The sequence below is a fragment of the Danio rerio genome, chromosome 24, assembly GCF_052040795.2.
Source record: "Danio rerio strain M-AB ecotype USA chromosome 24, GRCz13ab, whole genome shotgun sequence".
Taxonomy (NCBI): Eukaryota; Metazoa; Chordata; class Actinopteri; order Cypriniformes; family Danionidae; genus Danio; species Danio rerio.
Window position 1 is genome coordinate 29,139,103 of NC_141044.1, and position 20,817 is coordinate 29,159,919.

At 35.7% G+C, this 20,817-nt stretch overlaps 1 protein-coding gene across 11 annotated transcripts in view; it reads left to right on the plus strand.

Annotated features, from left to right (window-relative positions):
* Nucleotides 1-109: 109 nt before the first annotated feature.
* Nucleotides 110-20,817, plus strand: part of sh3kbp1 (SH3-domain kinase binding protein 1) — a 114,800-nt gene continuing 94,092 nt past the window's right edge. For 3 of the 11 annotated variants that reach the window (XM_087309694.1, XM_087309697.1, XM_087309700.1), the window contains exons 1-3: nucleotides 110-187; nucleotides 605-673; nucleotides 2,136-2,201. In XM_087309694.1, coding sequence (XP_087165820.1) covers nucleotides 2,165-2,201 — 37 coding nt within the window. In that variant the 5' untranslated portion in view covers nucleotides 110-187; nucleotides 605-673; nucleotides 2,136-2,164. Of the gene's footprint in view, nucleotides 188-604; nucleotides 674-2,135; nucleotides 2,202-5,379; nucleotides 5,672-20,817 lie in introns of those variants that run through there. The other 8 variants (XM_087309695.1, XM_087309698.1, XM_087309701.1 and 5 more) reach the window with 3 other exon arrangements.

The window sequence follows — 20,817 nt, forward strand, 5'->3', positions numbered from 1 at the left end:
TCATCACATCCGAAAAACACCAAGAGGCAATCAGCTGATAGCGCAGGGAGATCTGGGAAATGTAGTCGTATAGCAAGATAAGAGCGTTGCAGTAGAGGCGCAGAAAACTACAAGTACCACAGTTGACAGAGCGCCACATGGCCACGGATTGTTTGTAAACGTTTCAACATTCTCAAGAGTGGCGGAGGTGAATGTCTAAAGCCTCAACTTGTTGTTTTGTCTTCTTAAAACTTTCACATACGTTATAAAATATATTCACACGAGTTCTGATATTATGAAACTTAAAAGTAAAAACTAAATTTAGTTAATTATTGCATAACGAGTACATTGCTTTCAATTGACTTTTTTACTGTTGTTTTCATACGGCGATACAGATATTTCTATACATCCAACCAATACAGAATAACATTTTGAAATTTTCATAAAAACACTGATTAATGTAATAATATGGCCGTTTTTGCCACAGTTTTTTTTATTCTTCAGGGAGAAGATCTTCCCTCTAGAACACTAACAATGTTATCTTTCTTTCTTTTTTTTCTTTCTTTCTTTCTTTCTTTCTTTCTTTCTTTCTTTCTTTCTTTCTTTCTTTCTTTCTTTCTATGAGGTTCAAGACAAAGATATAGTTCTGCCGCAATCCTTTCATTATAAAGTGACACCTGGCTCTATAAAGCAGGTGAGGCGGTTTAACTTCCTCTTCTTCTGAATGCCTGGAGGCTAAACGTACTGTATGAACAAGGCACGTTCAAGGAACTAAACTAGCCTATATTAAAAAAATATGTTGCTAGATTTTTCTGGGCAGGATATGGGTGCACTTCCTATTCTGTTTCTACTTAGGCTATTTAAAAACAACAACAACAACAACTTTGAACTCTAACCTTCAGTGGCTCAAAATGCGCTTTTTACTTGCCTTCAAATAGTTCCAAACATTCATTAGTTTCTTTCTTCTGTTCAACACAAAATATATAGGCCTACTGAAGAAAGATGAAAACTTGTTTCAAGAGTAGGCAAAACAAATTCTATGGAGGTCAATGGTTACAGGTTACAGCTTTCTTCTATTTGACAGAAGAAAGAAACTCAAAGTTTTTTTTTTCTTTTTTTGTTTTTGACAAATGAAGGGAATTTAAATTTTTGAGTGAACTGTCCCATACTGAAATGAGCATCACACAGTTCCTGTTATTCCCTGTAAACAGTATTGTAGAGAAGATCCCAGTACATTCTGAAATGACATTTCTTCTCCATTTTGATGCTTTTACTTTGAACTTCAGAGAATGCCTAGACCAGTGTTGGGCAAGTAACAAGTAACACCAGTAACAAGACTGTTTATTTCATTTAACACTTAAAAAGCATCTCAAAACATACCAAATTAAAATTAAACAGATAATTGTTTAATTTGGAGTCAAGCATGGCCTTTTAGCTTTATTTGAAAAATGTTAACACTTAACAAATGTATATCAAACATTTCAAAGTAATGACATACTTCATATAAAGAGACATATTTCATATACATGGCATACTGAAATTAATTTCCCACTGTTTCCTAAGCATTTGCAGTCATTTGACAAATTTAAACTTCTTTATTTAAAAAGTTTTAAACATATTTTTGCTAAATATTTGAATAACAAAAATACATTTATATTGCATATGCAATCGTCTTGATAAATGTAACCTTGTTTAGTTATTCAGCAAGTATATTTGTGTAAAAAAACAGCTACTCTTTTTACCTTCATACAAAACTGTTGAATTTATCTACATAATTTATGGCAAGTGTTTTAAAAATAATATTTAGTAATCCCTTACTTTAAAATTACAGTATAGTTACTTATAACTATTGAACTAAACATTGGTCTTGACTATAAATTAAATTCTTTTATTTCTGCCAGGTGATTGGCTGATCAGATATTTGTGTTGATAAACACTTCAGTGGATAATAGCTTTAAAAAAAAAAAAAGTGTTGTGTTTATTAGTCTTGGGCTGATCTTTTAATTTCAGTAGAACATGCTGATTCTATACAGTAGTATTTCTTTTGTAACTCTTATGTTAACAAACAGTGAAATTCTGAATTCAAAGTGACTGTGTATAATGAAAGACCATGATAAATTTACACTGAGGAATTTAAAATTATTTTTTACTATCAGGGACATAAGGAGGAGAAAACACATGACTTATGCTTTCCTATGATTTCCCCCAACCAAAGCTTGTAGGTAAGTAATTTGCTTTAAACACAGTTGGATTGAGAAGTTTTACCAGACAAACAGCAAACAAAGTGCAGTAATGTCTTCATCAGTTTGTAGTGTACACCCTCTTCTGGCAAACAAATATTCAATGTTGAGGCCTTAAGCACTCTGGCAGATGTAATGTTTTCACCTAAAGTCTCTCTCGGTCCTGTTGTGGTTTTGCCGTCTTTTCTATCTTGGTTTCCACCCATTACTGCACAGCAGTTGACTGCACTTTCTGCTGTCTAAAGCACATTCCTCCGTCTCTGTGTGTTTATGTGATCAGTAGTCATCCCACCATTAATAGTGTTTCGATCGGTTTGGATCCACTCAGTTAAGCCCTAGTAGAGAACAACATGGTAACGTTCAATGCATGTTCACCTACTTAAACTAAACATAACATAACAAACCAAGAAAAAGAGTTATTTTATTTAAATATTTATTAAGGAAGAGGCATGGCCTAAAATTAACTTCAAAAAGCACCACCGGTTGTATCCTAAACTAGTCACAAGGTGGCAGCAGTGGCTATGAAACAAGCATGAATGAGGAATTTGTAAGTGCATTTGCCTGCAGGTTAATTGATGGTAATTTGAAAAAATTTCTATTAAACATTGGTTATTTAGGGCCCATTTGTTGCTTGATATTTTACAAACATGAATACGTGCTATCTAATAAACCATATCTGTAATTAATTGTTCAGCATTCAGTCTCATTATCTTTATCACTATTCACAAAACACATTCTAAATAGACTAGGGATGGGTTTTAAGGTGAACAATTGCAGACCGGGTACAGATGCAAGCTGAGACTGCATGCAATGCTTTTAATGCATACGTTTACCCCACCACTAACCATACCATTTACAGTGACGTCACTAGCTCTATTTTATTTTTTTATTGTTGCAAAAATTTTACACCACAAAACAGGGAACAATAATAAACATTGCAAGGCATGGTAACTATTAAAATAAAAAAATATTAATTACAATTTTTTCTTAAAAATGAAAATAAATAAATAAATAAATAGAAATAGAGAAGGGAAAGAAAAGGGGAAGGGGGTGGGGGGGGGGGTGGCGGTGTCCAAGGGGGATAAAAACATAATAATAAGTATTTTGAATACTAATTCATTTAAAGCTTTGAGCCTCTTTATTTCAGAAAGAAACACCTGGGCCTGATTTTTTTTCCCATTTACAACAATAATTATGATATTTAACATCAGAGAAAGAAAAATGTAAATCGCATTTGTAAAAGAAAATATCTTCTAGAACAATTGGGTGGACTGAGATCATCTTTTGTGAAAGCCATATATAAATGTCAAACTAGAATTTAGATGTTCTCCTACTTAAACTAGCTCTATTGAGTGCATGTGTCTGAGATTGCATGTCAGAGCTTGTATGTGCAAGTCTGCAGCCAGAAACTATTGGAAAATGTCATATATCTAAACTATTTTTGACATTAACGTTTTAACATTAACCAGATAAGGAATATGTGTACATAACTTACAAATATGGATTACATCAGAATTTGTATTCTATTTGTATTCATTATAGTCATTTAATGTGAACCATACTAGGCTCAAGTGTGTTATACTGTGTATAATAATAATAATAATAATAATAATTTATTCATTCATTCATTTTCTTTTCGGCTTAGTCCCTTTATTAATCTGGGGTCACCACAGCGGAATGAATCACCAATTTTCCAGCATATGTTTTAAACAGCGGATGCCCTTCCAGCTGCAACCCATCACTGGGAAACACCCATTCATTTTTACTCACAAACATACACTACGGACAGTTTAGCCTTCCCAATTTACCTACAGTATACCACATGTCTTTGGACTTGTGGGTGAAACCAGAGCACCCAAAGGAAACCCACGCAAATGTAACCCCGCCAGTCCTATGCCACCCAACCCGCTCTCATCTGGTATTGAACCGGCAACATTCCGCATGGGAGTCAGTTGCTCTACCAAGGATGCTAAAGACCATGGCCTCTAGCGTTTGTCACTAGAGCACCTTTAGAGGTTGTTTGTGTAACTGAGCTTGCCTCAGTTACACAAACACCTGGGGAACATGTAAACTTTACACAGAAACGCCAACTGACCCTGCCAGGGCTCGAACCAGCGACATTCTTGCTGTGAGGTGATTTTTGCTACCCACGGCGCCACCACCATATATATATACATATATAATATATAGGGCTGCGTTTGCGTGGGTTTCCTCCAGGTGCTCCGGTCTCCTCCACAAGCCCAAAGACATGTGGTACAGGTGAATTGGGTAGGCTAAATAGTCCATAGTGTACGTCTGAATGAGTGTGAATGAACCCCAGAGATGGGTTGCAGCTGAAAGGGCATTTGCTGCGCAAAACATATGCTGGATAAGTTGGCAGTTCATTCCGCTGTGGCGACCCTAAATTAATAAAGGGACTAAGATGAAAAAAAATAAATAAATGAATGAATGAATGAATTAAATTGTCCGTAGTGAATGAGTGTGTATGGATGTTTCTTAGTGATGGGTTGCAGCTAGAAGAGCGTCCGTTGCGTAAAACATATGCTGGATAAGTTGGCTGTTCATTCTGCTGTGGCGACCCCTGATTAATAAAGGGACTAAGCCGAAAAGAAAATGAATGAAATAATGAATCAATGAAAATGAAATGGTAAACTGCAATAAACACTGTAGTACATTGCAGTAAATTGGTGAATTGTAGTAATGTATGCTTAATTGTAGGAAACAGTACAGTAATGGATGTTTTGTTGAAATATAGGCTGTTGTTTATCACAGAAACTAAAATATTTGCACAAAAGATTAATTCAAGTACTGTACTGCAGTATGGTTCAAAAACATTGTGTTTACGACAAATTAACCTACTAGAGCATTTTTCATGTGGGTTGTTACAAAAAAAGTAAACAATAGGCCTGCCCTACACTGCATGATTAAATTCTTTAATAATCAAATAATTAAATACCAGTTCACAGGACTTCAACTAGAATATTTCAAAAACCCATTACCTGCTATTTATAGGGCCCCAGGATTTTTTTTAATTTAATTTTCTTGTCAACAGCGGAAATCCCATTTAAAGGCCTCGGTCATTACAGCGCATCCCTCCAGTTCTCGCGAGAACTTTCGGTTGATGAGCGCCACTGAGCGCAGTGACGGCAGGCTGGAGTTCGTAAAGCGACGGAGGCAAAACTGTAGTGAAGCGCCTTACGGCTGGGGCAACATCCACATCATCTCTTCCCCCTCTGCATTGTTGCCCCTGCCTTTTTTGCTATTTTTTAAACGAGGGGCAGGATAACCTTTAAGAATTATGCTTAGTAGCCGCGTTCCTCTTTCATTTTAAGTGATTATTTGCAGTATTACGACCCTAGGGACCGCATCTCCCCAAAGTAGCGGATTTCTATCTTTTCCTATACATTGAAACATCCTCCACAAACACGCCGCGCAAACAAGTTCATAAATGGGTGAGTACAACAGATTTGCACAAAGTCAGTTGATTTGAAGCCAGATGTTGACATCGCCGAGCTAGTGATGTGCAATGTAAAACATTAATGAAACTGAAAAGCATTGATAGGGCTTGCATGATGCCTCCGTCGCACTATTAAAACTGCATAGAAAAAGATCTGATCATTTCAAGATGTGGACACGTTTGCATTTCCCCCTTTTTCTTCTCTGCTGCTCAGCGATCACGAAGAGTTAAAAGCTGAATTTCATTTCCCTTCTGAGGTTTCCTTCTCTCTCCTCCGGCTGTCCGTTATGTTTCTCTTCACGTGGCTTTTGGTATATTGTTTTAAATAAGGTTACTGATGAACTCTCTTTTTACTTTTTATTATAAATATAAATATATTTGTAACGTGACCTAAAAATGCAACTTAAACTTCTCTTCGCCTTTTATCTGTTTGTCTTTAGGGGTTGCCTTATAATGTTTATAGTTCTCAGTGCAAATAGACTTTAGTTTCCTTTTGACCAATGCAGATTATTGCATGTGTTTATGTGTATATGTCACTATTTTTCTTTTCTAGACTGTAATATTCTGAAGTAAATTGATCATTTAGAACTATAGGTGCTAATTAGCCTATGCCAGAAATCTGTTAGCAATAATAATATTGCATAAACACAACAAAAGGCTTATATATGCATCGGACAGTTGTCTTTTTTCCTGTCATTGGCTGTTCCTAAAGTTATGCAAAGTGTCAGTTTTGTTGTTAGATAATTCATGTTTTTATATTTTTCAGAATTTGCCAGGAAGTAAAACACTCTATAAACATGTATTATTATTTTGATTTAGTGTCTAAATGTTAACGCCTATTTTGTGGCATTATAATGAGCATTCAATTAAAATGTCATCCTATTAATTTTGATGAATACTCATTTTTAGACTCATGTATATGTATATGCATGTGACAGTTTTTTTTTTACCTCATAATTTTCAATCAAAATGCCATAACTTACAGTGCTCAGCATATATATGTACACCCCTCACAAATCTAACTTTTAAATTCTTATTTTCTACACAATATTATATTTGTGCATATACATTAGATTAGTCAGTACTGAAGCCAAATCTGAAGCTTATCTAACAAAATAATCTATGATAATGGTCCAAAAACTAGTACACCCAAATTTATATGTTGTAGAAAAATATTTAATGCAAAAAATAAAAATAAAGAGAAGCAAAAAAATAAAAAAATGTAGCTGAAATTTTGTAGGTTGTAATTTTATTTTGCAATATCTTGCTTGAACTTAATTGTATTATCTTTGTATTTCTAAATATGTTTGGTGACTAAAATATCATTTTAATAATATATATCTGTTTAATAAATCTGTTTTGTTTAAATGCACCAAAATGCATTGCTTATATTCACTGAAAAATGTATAAAAATAATCATTTTCAAAATGTCGTGTACTTAATCATGCTGACCACTGTATGTCTGGATAAAACAGCAGATTCTTCTTCCGTCCTTTTTTTAAACAATAATTGCCTGGTGCATTATTGTTTTCCAGTAGTCCTGGTTCTGAAACTACTTTTTCAATGCATTTTCCCCCCTATTGAATTTTTTTAAAGTTTTATTTTAAAGTTTAATCAAACCCTTTAATTTGAAGCAAAAAAGTATATGAAAAATATATAAATTTGACAAGAAAGATGTGTCCTAACAAGAATATTTTGTTCTTAATGGCTCCCATTATGATAAACGGCAAATATAAAACAGTTCATTAAAGTCATTTGGTTATATCCCTAGAAACAATGTATGTCATTGCAAAATGCATATACATTTGAAGTCAGAATTATTAAACCCCCTGAATTAATAGCCCCCCTATTTCCCCCAATTTCTGTTTAACTGAGAGAAGATTTTTTCAACACATTTCTAAACATAATAGTTTTAATAACTCATTTCTAATAACTGATTTATTTTATCTTTGCCATGATGACAGTAAATAATATTTGACTAGATATTTTTCAAGACACTTCTATACAGCTTAAAGTGACATTTAAAGACTTAACTTAATTAGGTGAACTGGGCAATTATTATTAATTATTAGGCAAGTTATTGTATAAAGATGGCTTGTTCTGTAGACAATAAAAAATGTATATTTAACTTAAAGGGGCTAATAATTTTGACCTTAAATGGGTTATTAAAAAAAAAAAACTGCTTTTATTCTAGCTGAAATAAAACAAATAAGACTTTCTCCAGAAGAAAAAAACATTATCAGACATACTGTGAAAATTTAATTGCTCTGTTAAACATCTTTTTTGAAAAACAATATTGCCCTTAATTATTAATAATTCAGATTTTTAATTTTAAATGCTTGAGAAGGTGTCGTAAATATGCCATTGGTGGTGCTTCATTTATGTGGGCAGAGCTAAATATTTGTATTGGCTTGTTTTGCTCTCTTCAGCTCTCTAAATATTGTAAATAATGTAGTTTTTCTATTTTGTTCTAAATGTCACAAATATGTCTTACATTAGGTTGTTTCTGTGAATTTACATTATGTGCTTTAAATAGAGTTGATTTCATTTGTGCATTTGTTTACTAAACAGACGGCCTCCTTTTACACCCACAACCTCATCACGGTCAATATGGGCAGCTGTAGCCAAAGCTCCTTTTAGCATCCAAATTCAAAAAAAGTAGTTTGCTGGTGCTGTTGTTTAACATTGCATTGACAAAAAGGCACAGCAGTCATTTTTAAAGAATGCCCCACCATTATGGAATGAGTTAGTCATGAATTGCAGAGTCATCCCTGTAATCTCATATGTAAGATTGTGTCACACTAAGCAGATCAGAGCCTATCATTGGCATTGGATTACAACCATTCATCAGTTACATTACGGAGCTTCTTATTGAATGAAGCACTAACAGATGTGCAGTCTTCTTATGATTTTGTTCAACACGCTCTCTCGAGATTAGCTCTTCAAAAAAGAGAGACATCTTTGACGAAACATCAGCATGAGAGAGTCGTACGCATGTCTCTGATGCTTTAGCTAGATTTATCAAAGTCACAAGATCAACAGAAATACATGGTAAAAATTTAAATAGCACGATCAAGGTGCACATCGCTCAACACGTTTAGATAATTCTTTTGAGTCTAAAGCTATCCGTGTGCACTGCACACCAACAATAGGGTTTGTTAGGAAAAGAATAGGCTTTTTTACTGTTTTGTTTCTAGTCCACATATCTAAAAATTCTTAAAATAAGAAGCATTTTTAGGACAAGCGAAACATAATGTCTTTTTTAAAAATAAATAATATGTCAAAATGAAGCAAGTTTTTCCTTAAAACAAGCTAAATAATCTGCCAATGGGGTAATCAAAATAATCTTATTCCTAAAAGAAAACCAAGATTGTTCTACGTACCCCAGTGGCAGATTATTGTTGTTTGGCGACTGTGTGTAGGTATAGTGTGTCCACAGTCATATTGGAGTGATGTAGAGACACTAGGTCTCTTTTTTACATTTCCTGGCGTTAAAATAGGCTTCAAATCTCTCACATTTTGAGGCCCACCGCAGTGTGAAGTAGGAGTGCGGTTTCCCCACCCACTGAATAGATTGACAGCCACTTTTTAACATGTCTCCATAGTAATGTGTATAATCAAATCAACAAGACAGGATTTGGCTTAAACTGGGATTAAAATATCTGTTTGGCTGATCAAAATATGCATCAAATAATCATTGGTAAAGTTCTAACTGTAGTATTTCTCACAAACATTACATAAGATCTGCATTCTTCATGTCTGTCTCTGTGCTATTTGTCTGACGTACCTGTGACGTAGATTGAGGCACACTTTGACCGAAAAATCTGTCAAATCAAATATTCTGAAAAGTATAATAAATAATCTGATGGGTGTTTTGAACTGAAAATTTGAAAACACATTCTGGAGTCATAAAAGATTTATCTTAAATCTTGAAAAAGGGGTAAAATATGTGTCATTTAAAGAAAAGCTCAATTCAAACCTTATTCTGGCATATTATACTTAAAACATGACAATATTTTTGCTTGTGTAGAATATGCTTTTTAATTTAAGATTTTTTAGATATTTGGAGTAGAAGCAAGACAAAAAATCTAAGTAAGAAAAGCTTCTTTTTTTTTGTTTTTTGCAGTATTGTTTATTGGTGAACAAACGTGAGCGATTATGAATATTAATGGCCAGCTATGTATACCAAATATTTCAAAACACAAATCAATGACACATGCTGGACTGATATGATCCAAAAATCAATCTGACAAATGATGCGTGCTTTGCTTTAAATTAAAAGGTGAAGAGAAATCATTTCACTGACTGAATAAAAAATGTACTTGTTGCATATATAGTGCAACATTTCAGAATTTGTGTTTAAAATATCTGATTTGGCTTCACAGAAGAAAGCAGGTTACACAAGTTTGAAATATTCCTTGTTTGTAGATAAAGCGATAAAGACTTTTAGAACACATTTAGAATTGGTCAATCAGCCATGAAACCCCCAAAAACACACATCTATTATACATTTGGTGGCTTATTAAGTGATTTAATAAACATTGTTACCAGGCTGAAGCTAAAATTGATTTTGATAATGATTTTCAGACTAGCCTTCCTAACTCACTTATATATACTATATACTATAGTTCATTACTTATAATCCTTATTGGTGGCGTTCTTAAAACATTAAATTCCCCAAAGGTTTTTGTAGTGATGGCACAAAATAAAAATTTTTGGTATCCCAACTAACAATGAACAGTTTTTAAAGGGATAGTTCACTCAAAAATGAAAGTTGACTCAGAATTATTTTCTTTGTTCCGTTGAATGAAAAAGAAGATATTTTGAAGAATACTGAAAACCGATAGCCATTTAGTAGGAAAATGAGATACTATGGAAGTCAATGGCTACCAGTTTCTGACGTTCTTCAAAATAATTTTTATTGTGTTCAACAGAATAAAAAGGAATTTAATCAGGTTTGTAAATAATTTTTTTAATTAACTTATACCGATTTCAAAAAAGATTTTAACTGATTTTATTGACAGTAAAATGGTATTGACAGTGAATCTGTGAAATCTACATAGGATAAAGCTGCGGGTATGCACGTCACTATTGCAGCATTTCTGTAACACTGTTTGGTTTAACATTGTAACATTGTTGGGTTTAGGGTTGGGATGAGGATAGGCGTTAATAAAATACAATTTATTGGGTAATTTTAATAAAAAAACAAATAATATTCTGTACAACTACTGTTTTTACGTTACTGCGAGGGTTGGGTTTAGGGTTGGGGCGTGGGGTAGACGTTAATAAAATACAATAGATGGAAAATGTCAAAAAAGATTTATAAAGATATATATTTTTATACAAGATATCATGTTACTAGCGTTGCCATAACAGCACAGTAAACGTGCAAATGTGTCCACAATACTACACAGAAATGTCCTATTAGCCAATGATATCTCATGGCCAGGGGTGGACTGGCCATAGGGAGCACCGGGAAATTTCCTGGGCCTAGTGGTCATCTGGCCTGCCACAGTGATTCTGCCAACCCCCCTACCCCCCACCTCCTTTTCATACATATTCGAGCGCCCCAACCCTGCACCCCCACATACCCCCATCCCTACCCCCGCTCCTTACTTTGGTCTTCGAAAATGTTTCCCGGGTAAAAAATTCTGTCCCAGTCCACCCCTGCTCATGTCAATTCGTAACTTTTTAATTCAGTGGCTAATTCCTATGAATTTCTACAATCTTAGTACAATTTAGTAAGTTAATTCAGTATGATTTTGGGTTTAGGGGTGGGGTTGGGTTGGGTGCCACGCCTCCTTTTAAAAATTGTACATTTTCGTGTGACTAAACTCTTACGAATTAGCAACTAAACTGACAAGACATAAAATAGTAACATTTGCTTGTGAGATCAGGCTGTGTCAGTGTGTTATTTGATTGGATTTTCCTGACGTTTTTGGCTTTTCTGTGTGGCTCATGCATAAATTAGTATATGAGCGGAATATCCACAGTGTGGAATAATGAGCTATATTGAACTTTGACTGTGGCAAGACACCAATCACTTTTACGGCTGTTTCAATGATAACAAGGATGTGATTGGAAACATAGTTAGGACAGAGAAAAAACTAAGGTCAGCTCCATAGAAGGACACGATATGTGATGAAATGTCCTGTGATGTCTAATTTCCTGCATGTCAAACACAATGCAGGCACATAGTAGTCACCAAACGAACAAGTAAATTTATACAGATCACTCCCTCATAGACCCAGGTGACTGTAAAGATCATTTTCTAATTTGAAAGCAGGACTTCCTTCATTGTGTCGGTCATACTGAGCGTTGCACTTTTTACCATTCATAGTAATGCGAGTGACCTGGTTTTTATTTATCTATAATCTTTGGTGAATTTAGCAGTGTGGCGCATCATAGCCTTTTTGCAGCTTAAATTTTTTCTTATTTTTTCTCTTCCGGACGAATATCTCACCAAGTCAAACTTGCAAAGTGTGAACACACACTTCATGAAAAGTTTGGTGTGAAGAACACTTAAAAAGCTGTGTGTTTATATCGAAATGTCTGTGCATTGAAGATTCTTTATGGGCCCATAGTTACAGTAGAAAACCTTTATTCTTGTTTATTTCTTCAGCATTTTCTCACACTTATGTGGTTCTTGACTTTTATGAATTTCTTCTTCTTCTTCTTCAAAACAAGATATTTTGAATGCAATTTTGTGCAAAAACAGCAATTGACATCCATTGTAAGAAGTCTATGGAGGTCATTGGCTGTTTTTTTTCCCTAGCATTTTTCAGTATTTCTTCATTAATGTTCAACAGAAGAAAGAAACTCAAACAGGTTTGGAATAAGTTTAAGATGAGTAAATTCGTTTTTGGGTGAACTATCCCTTTAAGAGTGCAGGGAGTTATTCGCCTCTGTTTTGAATTAAACATATCTCTTAGTGAATTCTTCATAATGATCAAGGGCTCCCTGTGAATCCTCATACCGCATGCAAGTTAATGAAGCCCCGGTTTCCTCTCTTACTGTTTTGGCCGCAAGCTCAGCCTTCACTATTCCTCCCGAGTGATGTGGTGAGCTTTGGATTCTGGGAAGTGTTGCACTGTACTCAGGTCTCTTTACTATCATGGCTGCTGTGTCATGCTCATTCATTGCCCTTTGGCAGTGAATGGGGAAGTGGTTAGAGAAGCTTGGTTCTCTGTATGATGAGTTCCTCCTATAATGGAGCTTTTAAAACATACAAGTTCCTTAATGTAAAGGTTTGTGTACTTTTGTTTTTTGTTTAGGGGTAAACCTATTGTTTCATTGTCTCAAAATCACCAAAATGTGTTTTCAAGATGATTTGATTTGGCAAGTCCTGAATAAAATTTCCAACCAAATTTGTTTTTGGCCTAATTTCGTTTTAAAAGTGACATCAAACTAATTCTTTTTATTACTTTTTTTTTTTTTTTTTTTTGATAATCAGGGCCTTAAATGGTTGTACACATTTTGGATTGATTTGAGGTTTTTAGCAAATTGAATTATTCATTTCATCTTCCAATAAGAGTGCTTTATGCTTTATTTGACACATCTTACTATGTTCAAATCCATTAATGCCACATTTTTGTCTGCAAAAGCTGCATAGAAAATGTGAATTTCTCTTTGTGGGCCTCTTTGTTTTGTATGTGTAATAGATCTTCATAAAATATTCCAGAAGAGAGTTATCTTGGATGGCATAGATGTACTGTAATATTTTTTTGTGCATAGTACCAGAGGGAAATGCAAAATGTGCATTAAAAAGCCATAAGTCTTTGTGTCAGAAGGAAAAATAATAAGGCTTTCCTCATAAAAGAAGTCATTTTGTAGCATGAGTAATCATTGATTTCTTAACTGTGCAGAAGATTGCTCCATACAAGAGTTAAAGAGGCAGACACACTAAACGTCTCAGTCACTTCACGTAATACTACACTGTAAAACCCAACAGTCAACTTTATTAAATAAAATGAGTGTAGTTAGCTCACAGTTAACTGAACGTTTATTCTACTCACTTGAAAAGAGTTTTTAACTCAGTTGTTGAAGGTAATGAGTTAATTAAATACCTCATCACTTCAACTTAAATGGAGTAAGTTCACAGTACTCGTATAGATTAGTTTTATAACTCAAATGGTTTGTTGCAATCTGTTTGCTCAAACGGTTTGAGTTGCCTTAACTTATTGGGTTTTACAGTACTCAAATTGCTTCATTTACTCAAATGGATTGAGTTCACAGTACTCATTAGGATTAGTTTTTGAACTTAAAGGGCACCTATGGTAAAAAAATCTACTTTTCAAGCTGTTTGGATAGATCTGTGTGTTGGTGTAGTGTATAGACCGTCACACTGGGGTGATATGAACACACCCAGTCCTTTTTTTTCAATTTAACTACAAAAAAAAGGGTCGGCCAATTGGAGCTGTTTTCAAATCGATCGCACCATTACGTAGGTGTGCGATTCCCCCGCCCACCGAATTGATGGACAGCTGCGCGCATTAACATGTTCCGGTAGTCGCGTGTATATGTCAACAAGAAAAGGCAGACATACGCAAAGCAACTGGGAATAAAAGGTCTGTTCTGTTCGTTAGGATCAGCAATCATCATCAAATGTGATTAAGAGTAAGTTTCACATGTTTAAAGTGTTTAAAACAGAATATGTGTGTAATTAATTACAGCGTTTTACTTCAGTTTTACTTCATCAGCACAGCCGCGTGTCAAAACAATTATAAAAGAAGACGCTTCAATCCCGGTTTGTGGAAGTTAAATCAGGTTTATTTTGTACATTAGCATAACAGATATCCACACTTGAGGTTAGCCTTAACTAGGCTAAGCGCGCTCTGTCTGTCTGCCTGTCTGCGTGTGTGTGTATCATCTGCGGTGTGTGTGTGTGTGTGTGTGTGTGTGTGTGTGTGTGTGTGTGTGTGTGTGTGTGTGTGTGTGCGTGCGCGCGCGCGTGTTAACTTTGTAACGATATTGTGTGTGACTCATCAATGCAACTTCACAATACTGATTAGTAAAGGTTAGTTCTTACTGTAGTATCTCACAAACGCTACGTTAGACCTCCTTCCTTTAAGTCTGTCTGTTGTCTGACGCAGCTGAGGGAGGAGGCATGTAGAAACAGTGGGCGGGAAAGACTCGTCTTAAAGGCGCAGTACGACAAAACCACCCCCTGCTGGAAATCTGTATAAAACAGCATCTTGTAAAAGGTATAATGAAAAATCTGATGGGTATTTTGATCTGAAACTTTATATACACATTCTAGAGACGCAAAAGACTTGTATTAAATCTAAAAAAAGGGGTAACCTAGGTGCCCTTTAAATTGTTTGTAGCAACTGGTTTCCTCAAATGGTTTGAGTTACCTTAACTTTTTGGGTTTTATAGCGTAGAGAAGATCCACTCTTGCTAGTGTGAAAGGTTTGTACACTGTTGTGCAATAACTCCAGATTTATTCATCGCATACAGCTGAAAACATCTGCTGAAAGCACTTTTGTGGATTAATAATTCAAGTTTTGTTGCACTCTCTGAGCATTTTGCTTTTAAATCATGCCTTTAAGCCATTGGTGAAACTTTGGAAGAAATCTAGTATGTTCTCATATATCCGCAGTAGGCCCAAGCGCTTTGTACACAAAAGTACCTTCATGATTTATTAACTTGTTTGACTTTGGAGAAGCATAAGAGAGAGTTTTGTGCCTGCTTTAAGGAAGTAGTCATAGACTTTGTGCTCAGAAGAGTGTGTCTTAAACGCTGCATCATTTAATGGCATGTTAACGGCGTGTTTTATGCTTCTGGGAAAAGTGCGTCATTTTGTGTCTTGCGTCAGTCTAATGTTAGTTTCACTAAGTTATTTCACATGACCCAAATCTAACCCACATTATCAGCAGCATGGCTCACACAATTTTGGTAGCGGACACACGGCAAACCACATGTGGTTGTGCGTTTAGGAGAATCTTCCCCATTTTTTTTTTATAAAGGCTTAGTAAACATGTGGTTTGATCAGTCTCAACATTGTAGATGGATTCTAATTGTATGTTTGTGGTTGCCAATTGGAGTCAATCTTGTATTGTTTCGTTGCACTCCTACAGAATATTTCCTATGATTATTTTTTTTGTGTTGAATTAGTTTTGTATACACAGTGTATTGTATTTTTTTATATGCAAATATATAACAGTACAGTAAATGGAAGCACGGTGGCTCAGTGGTTAGTACTTTCGTCCCACACCAAGAAGGTTGTTGGTTCGAGTCTTGGCTGGGCCAGTTGGCATTTCTGTGTGGAGTTTGCTTGTTCTCCCCGTGTTGGCATGAGTTTCCTCCGGGTGCTCCAGTTTCCCCCACAGTCCAAAGACATGCGGTATAGGTGAATTGGGTAAACAAAATTGGCCGTTGGCGACCCCTGTTAAATAAGGGACAAAGCCAAAGGAAAATGAATGATTAAATGATGACAGTACAGTATACATAACCTTATTCATATTGAAATTGGTTTAATTTTTCTTGTCATGTATTCAACAAAGATATTAGTAAAAGACTGGATGCACAAAAACTTAGTTATTAAATATTTAGTTGATCCAAAAAAATAAAATAGTTTTATTATTTACTCACCCTCATGTGGTTCCAATACCCTGAGACTTTCATTCATCTTCAGAACACAAATTTCGTTTTTTTTTTTGCTGATTTTTAATAAAAAGTTTTGATTAATTTGAGAACGGCGACACGGTTGCACAGTAGGTAGTGCTGTCACCTCACTGTAAGAATGTCGCTGGTTCGAGCCTCGGCTGAGTCGGCTGGCGTTTCTGTGTGGAGTTTGCATGTTCTCCTGTGTTTGCATGGGTTTCCTCCGGGTGTTCCGGTTTCCCCCACAGTCCAAAGACATGTAGTATCGGTGAATTGAGTTGGCTAAATTGTCCGTAGTGAATGAGTGTGTATGGATGTTTCTCAGAGATGGGTTGCAGCTGGAAGGGCATCCGCTGAGTAAAACATATGCTGGATAAGTTAGCAGTTCGTTCCGCTGTGGCGACCCCAGATTAATAAAGGGACTAAGCCGAAAAGAAAATGAATGAATGAATGAATTAAAATTTTGAGAACTCTTTAACTCTCAATAGACAGCTGTTGTCCCCAGATTTTCATCCAGAAAATGAACCAAAAACATTGTCAAAACATTTCATGTGACTTCAGTGGTTCAACTTGAATTACACAAAGCTCCAAGAACACTTTTGTGCACCAAAATGTAAAAACATTGTTTGCATTTGTCTTCCAAATCAGCTCAGTGTGCAGTTCATGTTCACTATGGGCATTATGATGCTATTGTGTTGCACTGTTGACTCTAATGGCAAATACGTTGTACTGCCATCGTAAATGCACACCCTGACCTGACATAGAAGAGAACACATTGGCATTTGCACAGTTTTTCAAGTGTCTAAAATGAGCTTCAGTTCTTAGCAACCACCTAGAACTGGGGTTCCGAAACTTTTCAGCCTGTGACCCCCAAAATACTGTAACAATACCAGTGACTCGCGACCCCCAATATCCTCTGAGGTGGTTATAAATATATAAGTCTATCCAAGTCTATTCATCATTTAATTTTGGAGAATGCCACTTGGAGACTATCCTCCATGTTCAATTTCGAATGTATTTATTTTTGATGTACGTGAGTGCAGTAAAAGTGTCAGAAAGTTTACCTGGTGCCATAAAATGAAAGTGCTGTGTCTTTAAAATTACTTAATCACCCCAGGGGGCACAAAGAATTTAAAGGCTTTTTATTTGCATGTGTGTTTTTTTTTGCATGGGTGATTTCTTTTGTCATCATACATAGCATTCACTTACAATTAAAAAGAAATGTGTATCTATTAAGTTTAATACCTTATATTATTTACATCTACATTATATTAGATATAAATTAAACATTAAAGGGCACCTAGGTTACCCCTTTTTTCAGATTTAATACAAGTCTTTTGCGTCTCTAGAATGTGTATATAAAGTTTCAGATCAAAATACCCATCAGATTTTTCTTATATACCTTTTACAAGATGCTGTTTTATACTGATTTCCAGCAGGGGGTGGTTTTGTCGTACTGCGCCTTTAAGACGAGTCTTTCCCGCCCACTATTTCTACATGCCTCCTCCCTCAGCTGCGTCAGACAACAGACAGACTTAAAGGAAGGTCTCACGTAGCGTTTGTGAGATACTACAGTAAGAACTAACCTTTACTAATCAGTATTGTGAAGTTGCATTGATGAGTCACACACAATATCGTTACAAAGTAACGCGCGCGCCCGCGTACACGCACACACACACACACACACACACACACACACGCACGCACGCACGCACGCAGGCAGGCAGACAGAGCGCGCTTAGCTTAGTTAAGGCTAACCTCAAGTACTGTGTGGATATCTGTTATGCTAATGTACAAAATAAACCTGATTTAACTTCCACAAACCGGGATTGAAGCGTCTTCTTTTATAATTGTTTTGACACGCGGCTGTGCTGATAAAGTAAAACTGAAGTAAAACGCTGTAATTAATTACACACATATTCTGTTTTAAACACTTTAAACATGTGAAACTTACTCTTAATCACATTTGATGATGATTGCTGATCCTAGCGAACAGAACAGACCTTTTATTCCCGGTTGCTTTGCGTATGTCTGCCTGGTCTTGTTGACATATACACGCGACTACCAAAACATGTTAATGCGCGCAGCTGTCAATCAATTCAGTGGGCGGGGGGATCGCACGCCTACGTAATGGTGCGATCGATTTGAAAACAGCTCCAATTGTCCGACCCTTTTTTTTGTAGTTAAATTGAAAAAAAAAAAGACTGGGTGTGTTCATATCACCCCAGTGTGACGGTCTATACACTATACCAACACACAGATCTGTCCAAACAGCTTGAAAAGTAGATTTTTTACCATAGGTGCCCTTTAAATATGCATTGCACTATGTTATACTGTATATGTTTACTTTTTACTTTTTTATTTTTCATGTGTTTAGGCAAACAGTACAATTGTTCGTTCAAAACTGCTTCCCATATCAGTGCTAACAGACTACTGTGTACTTTAATAGTAATGTCTTTGGTCAGGTTGAAGCAACATTAACACCTGACCCACACACGTCCCATCAGCTGATTAATGTATATTTATGCTAGTGTTGCTTCCTCTGTTGCCTTGATGGTGGCTCTGACTTCAGGTCAGACATAACGACATTGATGTCTTTTCAAAGGAGCACAGTGGAGTTGGTGAAATGGGTCAAGACTGTGCCTGTGATCACAGCTCTGCTCTAAATGTAGTATACTTGTGTTGGAATTCACTCCATTTTGCACTGGTTATTTTGGTCTGGGTCATTTTTGCAGTGGTCTTATACATGGTTATTTTTATTTCATCTACACTACTACTGCTGGTGGTATGTTTGGGGTCTGTAAGATTTTTAATAAATGTTAAAAATATTCAGCTCACCAAGGCTGCATATTAAAAATACAAGTTTCCCTTGTTACAACACTATTACCATCACAGGCAACATGTGGCATTATATAATTCATATATAATTAGGGGTGCGACGATAACCGCATCACCTACTTACCGACACAATAAGATGTCAACCAAGGTGGTTATTACCGTCATCTCCACATTACTCCACCCCTAACCCCAACCTTCAGTCAGATTGTGTTAAATCAGACCTAACATAGAAGAATAGTTCAGTTCAGTGTGGTGTAATAGTCACTACTGAGAGTCCAAACACTGAAGAGTACATCAATCGATGCGCATATGGTGCTCCACAGGTCCCGAACCATGCAAGACAGTGGCGACAGCAGCGAGGAACAAACTTCACCAATTGGCAAAAGTAAAGGAAAAAAGCCTTGAGAGAAACCAGGCTTAGTTGGGCGCAGCTATTTCTCCTATGGTCAAACGTCTTGTGCAGAGCTGCAGTTTAGGGGCTGGAGGCTGGAGATGTCAGTGACATCACTTGTAGAAGAAGTGCAGCAAAGAGGAGCTGGAGCTTAAGCTCCCCCTTACTGGAGCTCAGCTCTGCCCAACTGGCTCTGCAGTGAGTACTTCTTGCCCTTTTTTAGATTATTATTTACTTTTGCTGTGAAATTTTCAGGATTGTATAGAAAAACAGTATAAACTAAAAAAAAATTATAGGCCTGCCCTAGATATTTTCCACTTAAATTACAAATTTAGAATACAAAGCGAAAACATTCGTTTGGACTGAATCCTTTTTAATATTTGGCTTAGGCTGTTTTTTTGTACTAAGTTTATTTTTTCATACTAAGTTTATTTTTTCTTTAGTCAAATAAATATAACAGGCCTTCCAACTCAAATCGATCGCTCCATGGAAAATAAGCATTTTTAACGCTACACTGTAATTCCTATACCACAAACAACATTTTTAATACAAGTCATTATTTTAAAGATTACGACTTGAGAATCTGATTTTACCTCAGCGCTGCACTCTCCTCTGGTAAGTTCAGGTGATGGTGTGTTGTGAATTGTGAGTTAAACTATCCTCAGTTTAGTGTATAGTGTCAAACTGACACAGGAATATCAGTATCGTAATATAGGGTCAAATATAGGTCTTTTTTAACAGAAGCTATAAACAGACACGCATGCTGTGGCCCCAGTGATGAGAGACAACAATTGCATATATGTTGACTTATTTAAAGTAGGCTATAGGCGATAGCATATAATCATTTTGTATAAAGTAGTTTATCACAGATGTTTGTAATGTAATAATAACAGTGGAGCATCAGTTAAATATTTTTTTTCGTGGAGTGAAATAAACCTTGCACAGTTGTGTTGTGGACGGGGACTTCACTTTATATATTTTTGTTAGAAGAAAAATATTTTTTCAGACGAATTTCGTTTTGTATAATTTGTATCGTAATTTGAACATAATTTAATATATTTTTGTTGGTCAGTTATCTACAAATTAAAAAAAGAAGAACGAATAACCTCTGAGGTGAAGTGCCCCAGGGTCTGCTATACCGTGGCCAAAACACAAACTGGTCTGTTAAATACAATTATAATGTAAATAAAATAAGAGCGAAAGAGTTTTGAATAATGTATCTTTGTTAACTGTATCATCAAAAATAAAAGAGTATCCTATATTTTCACTATTCACCCTGCCAGTTTCGCTTTCGTTTAATCAATCGT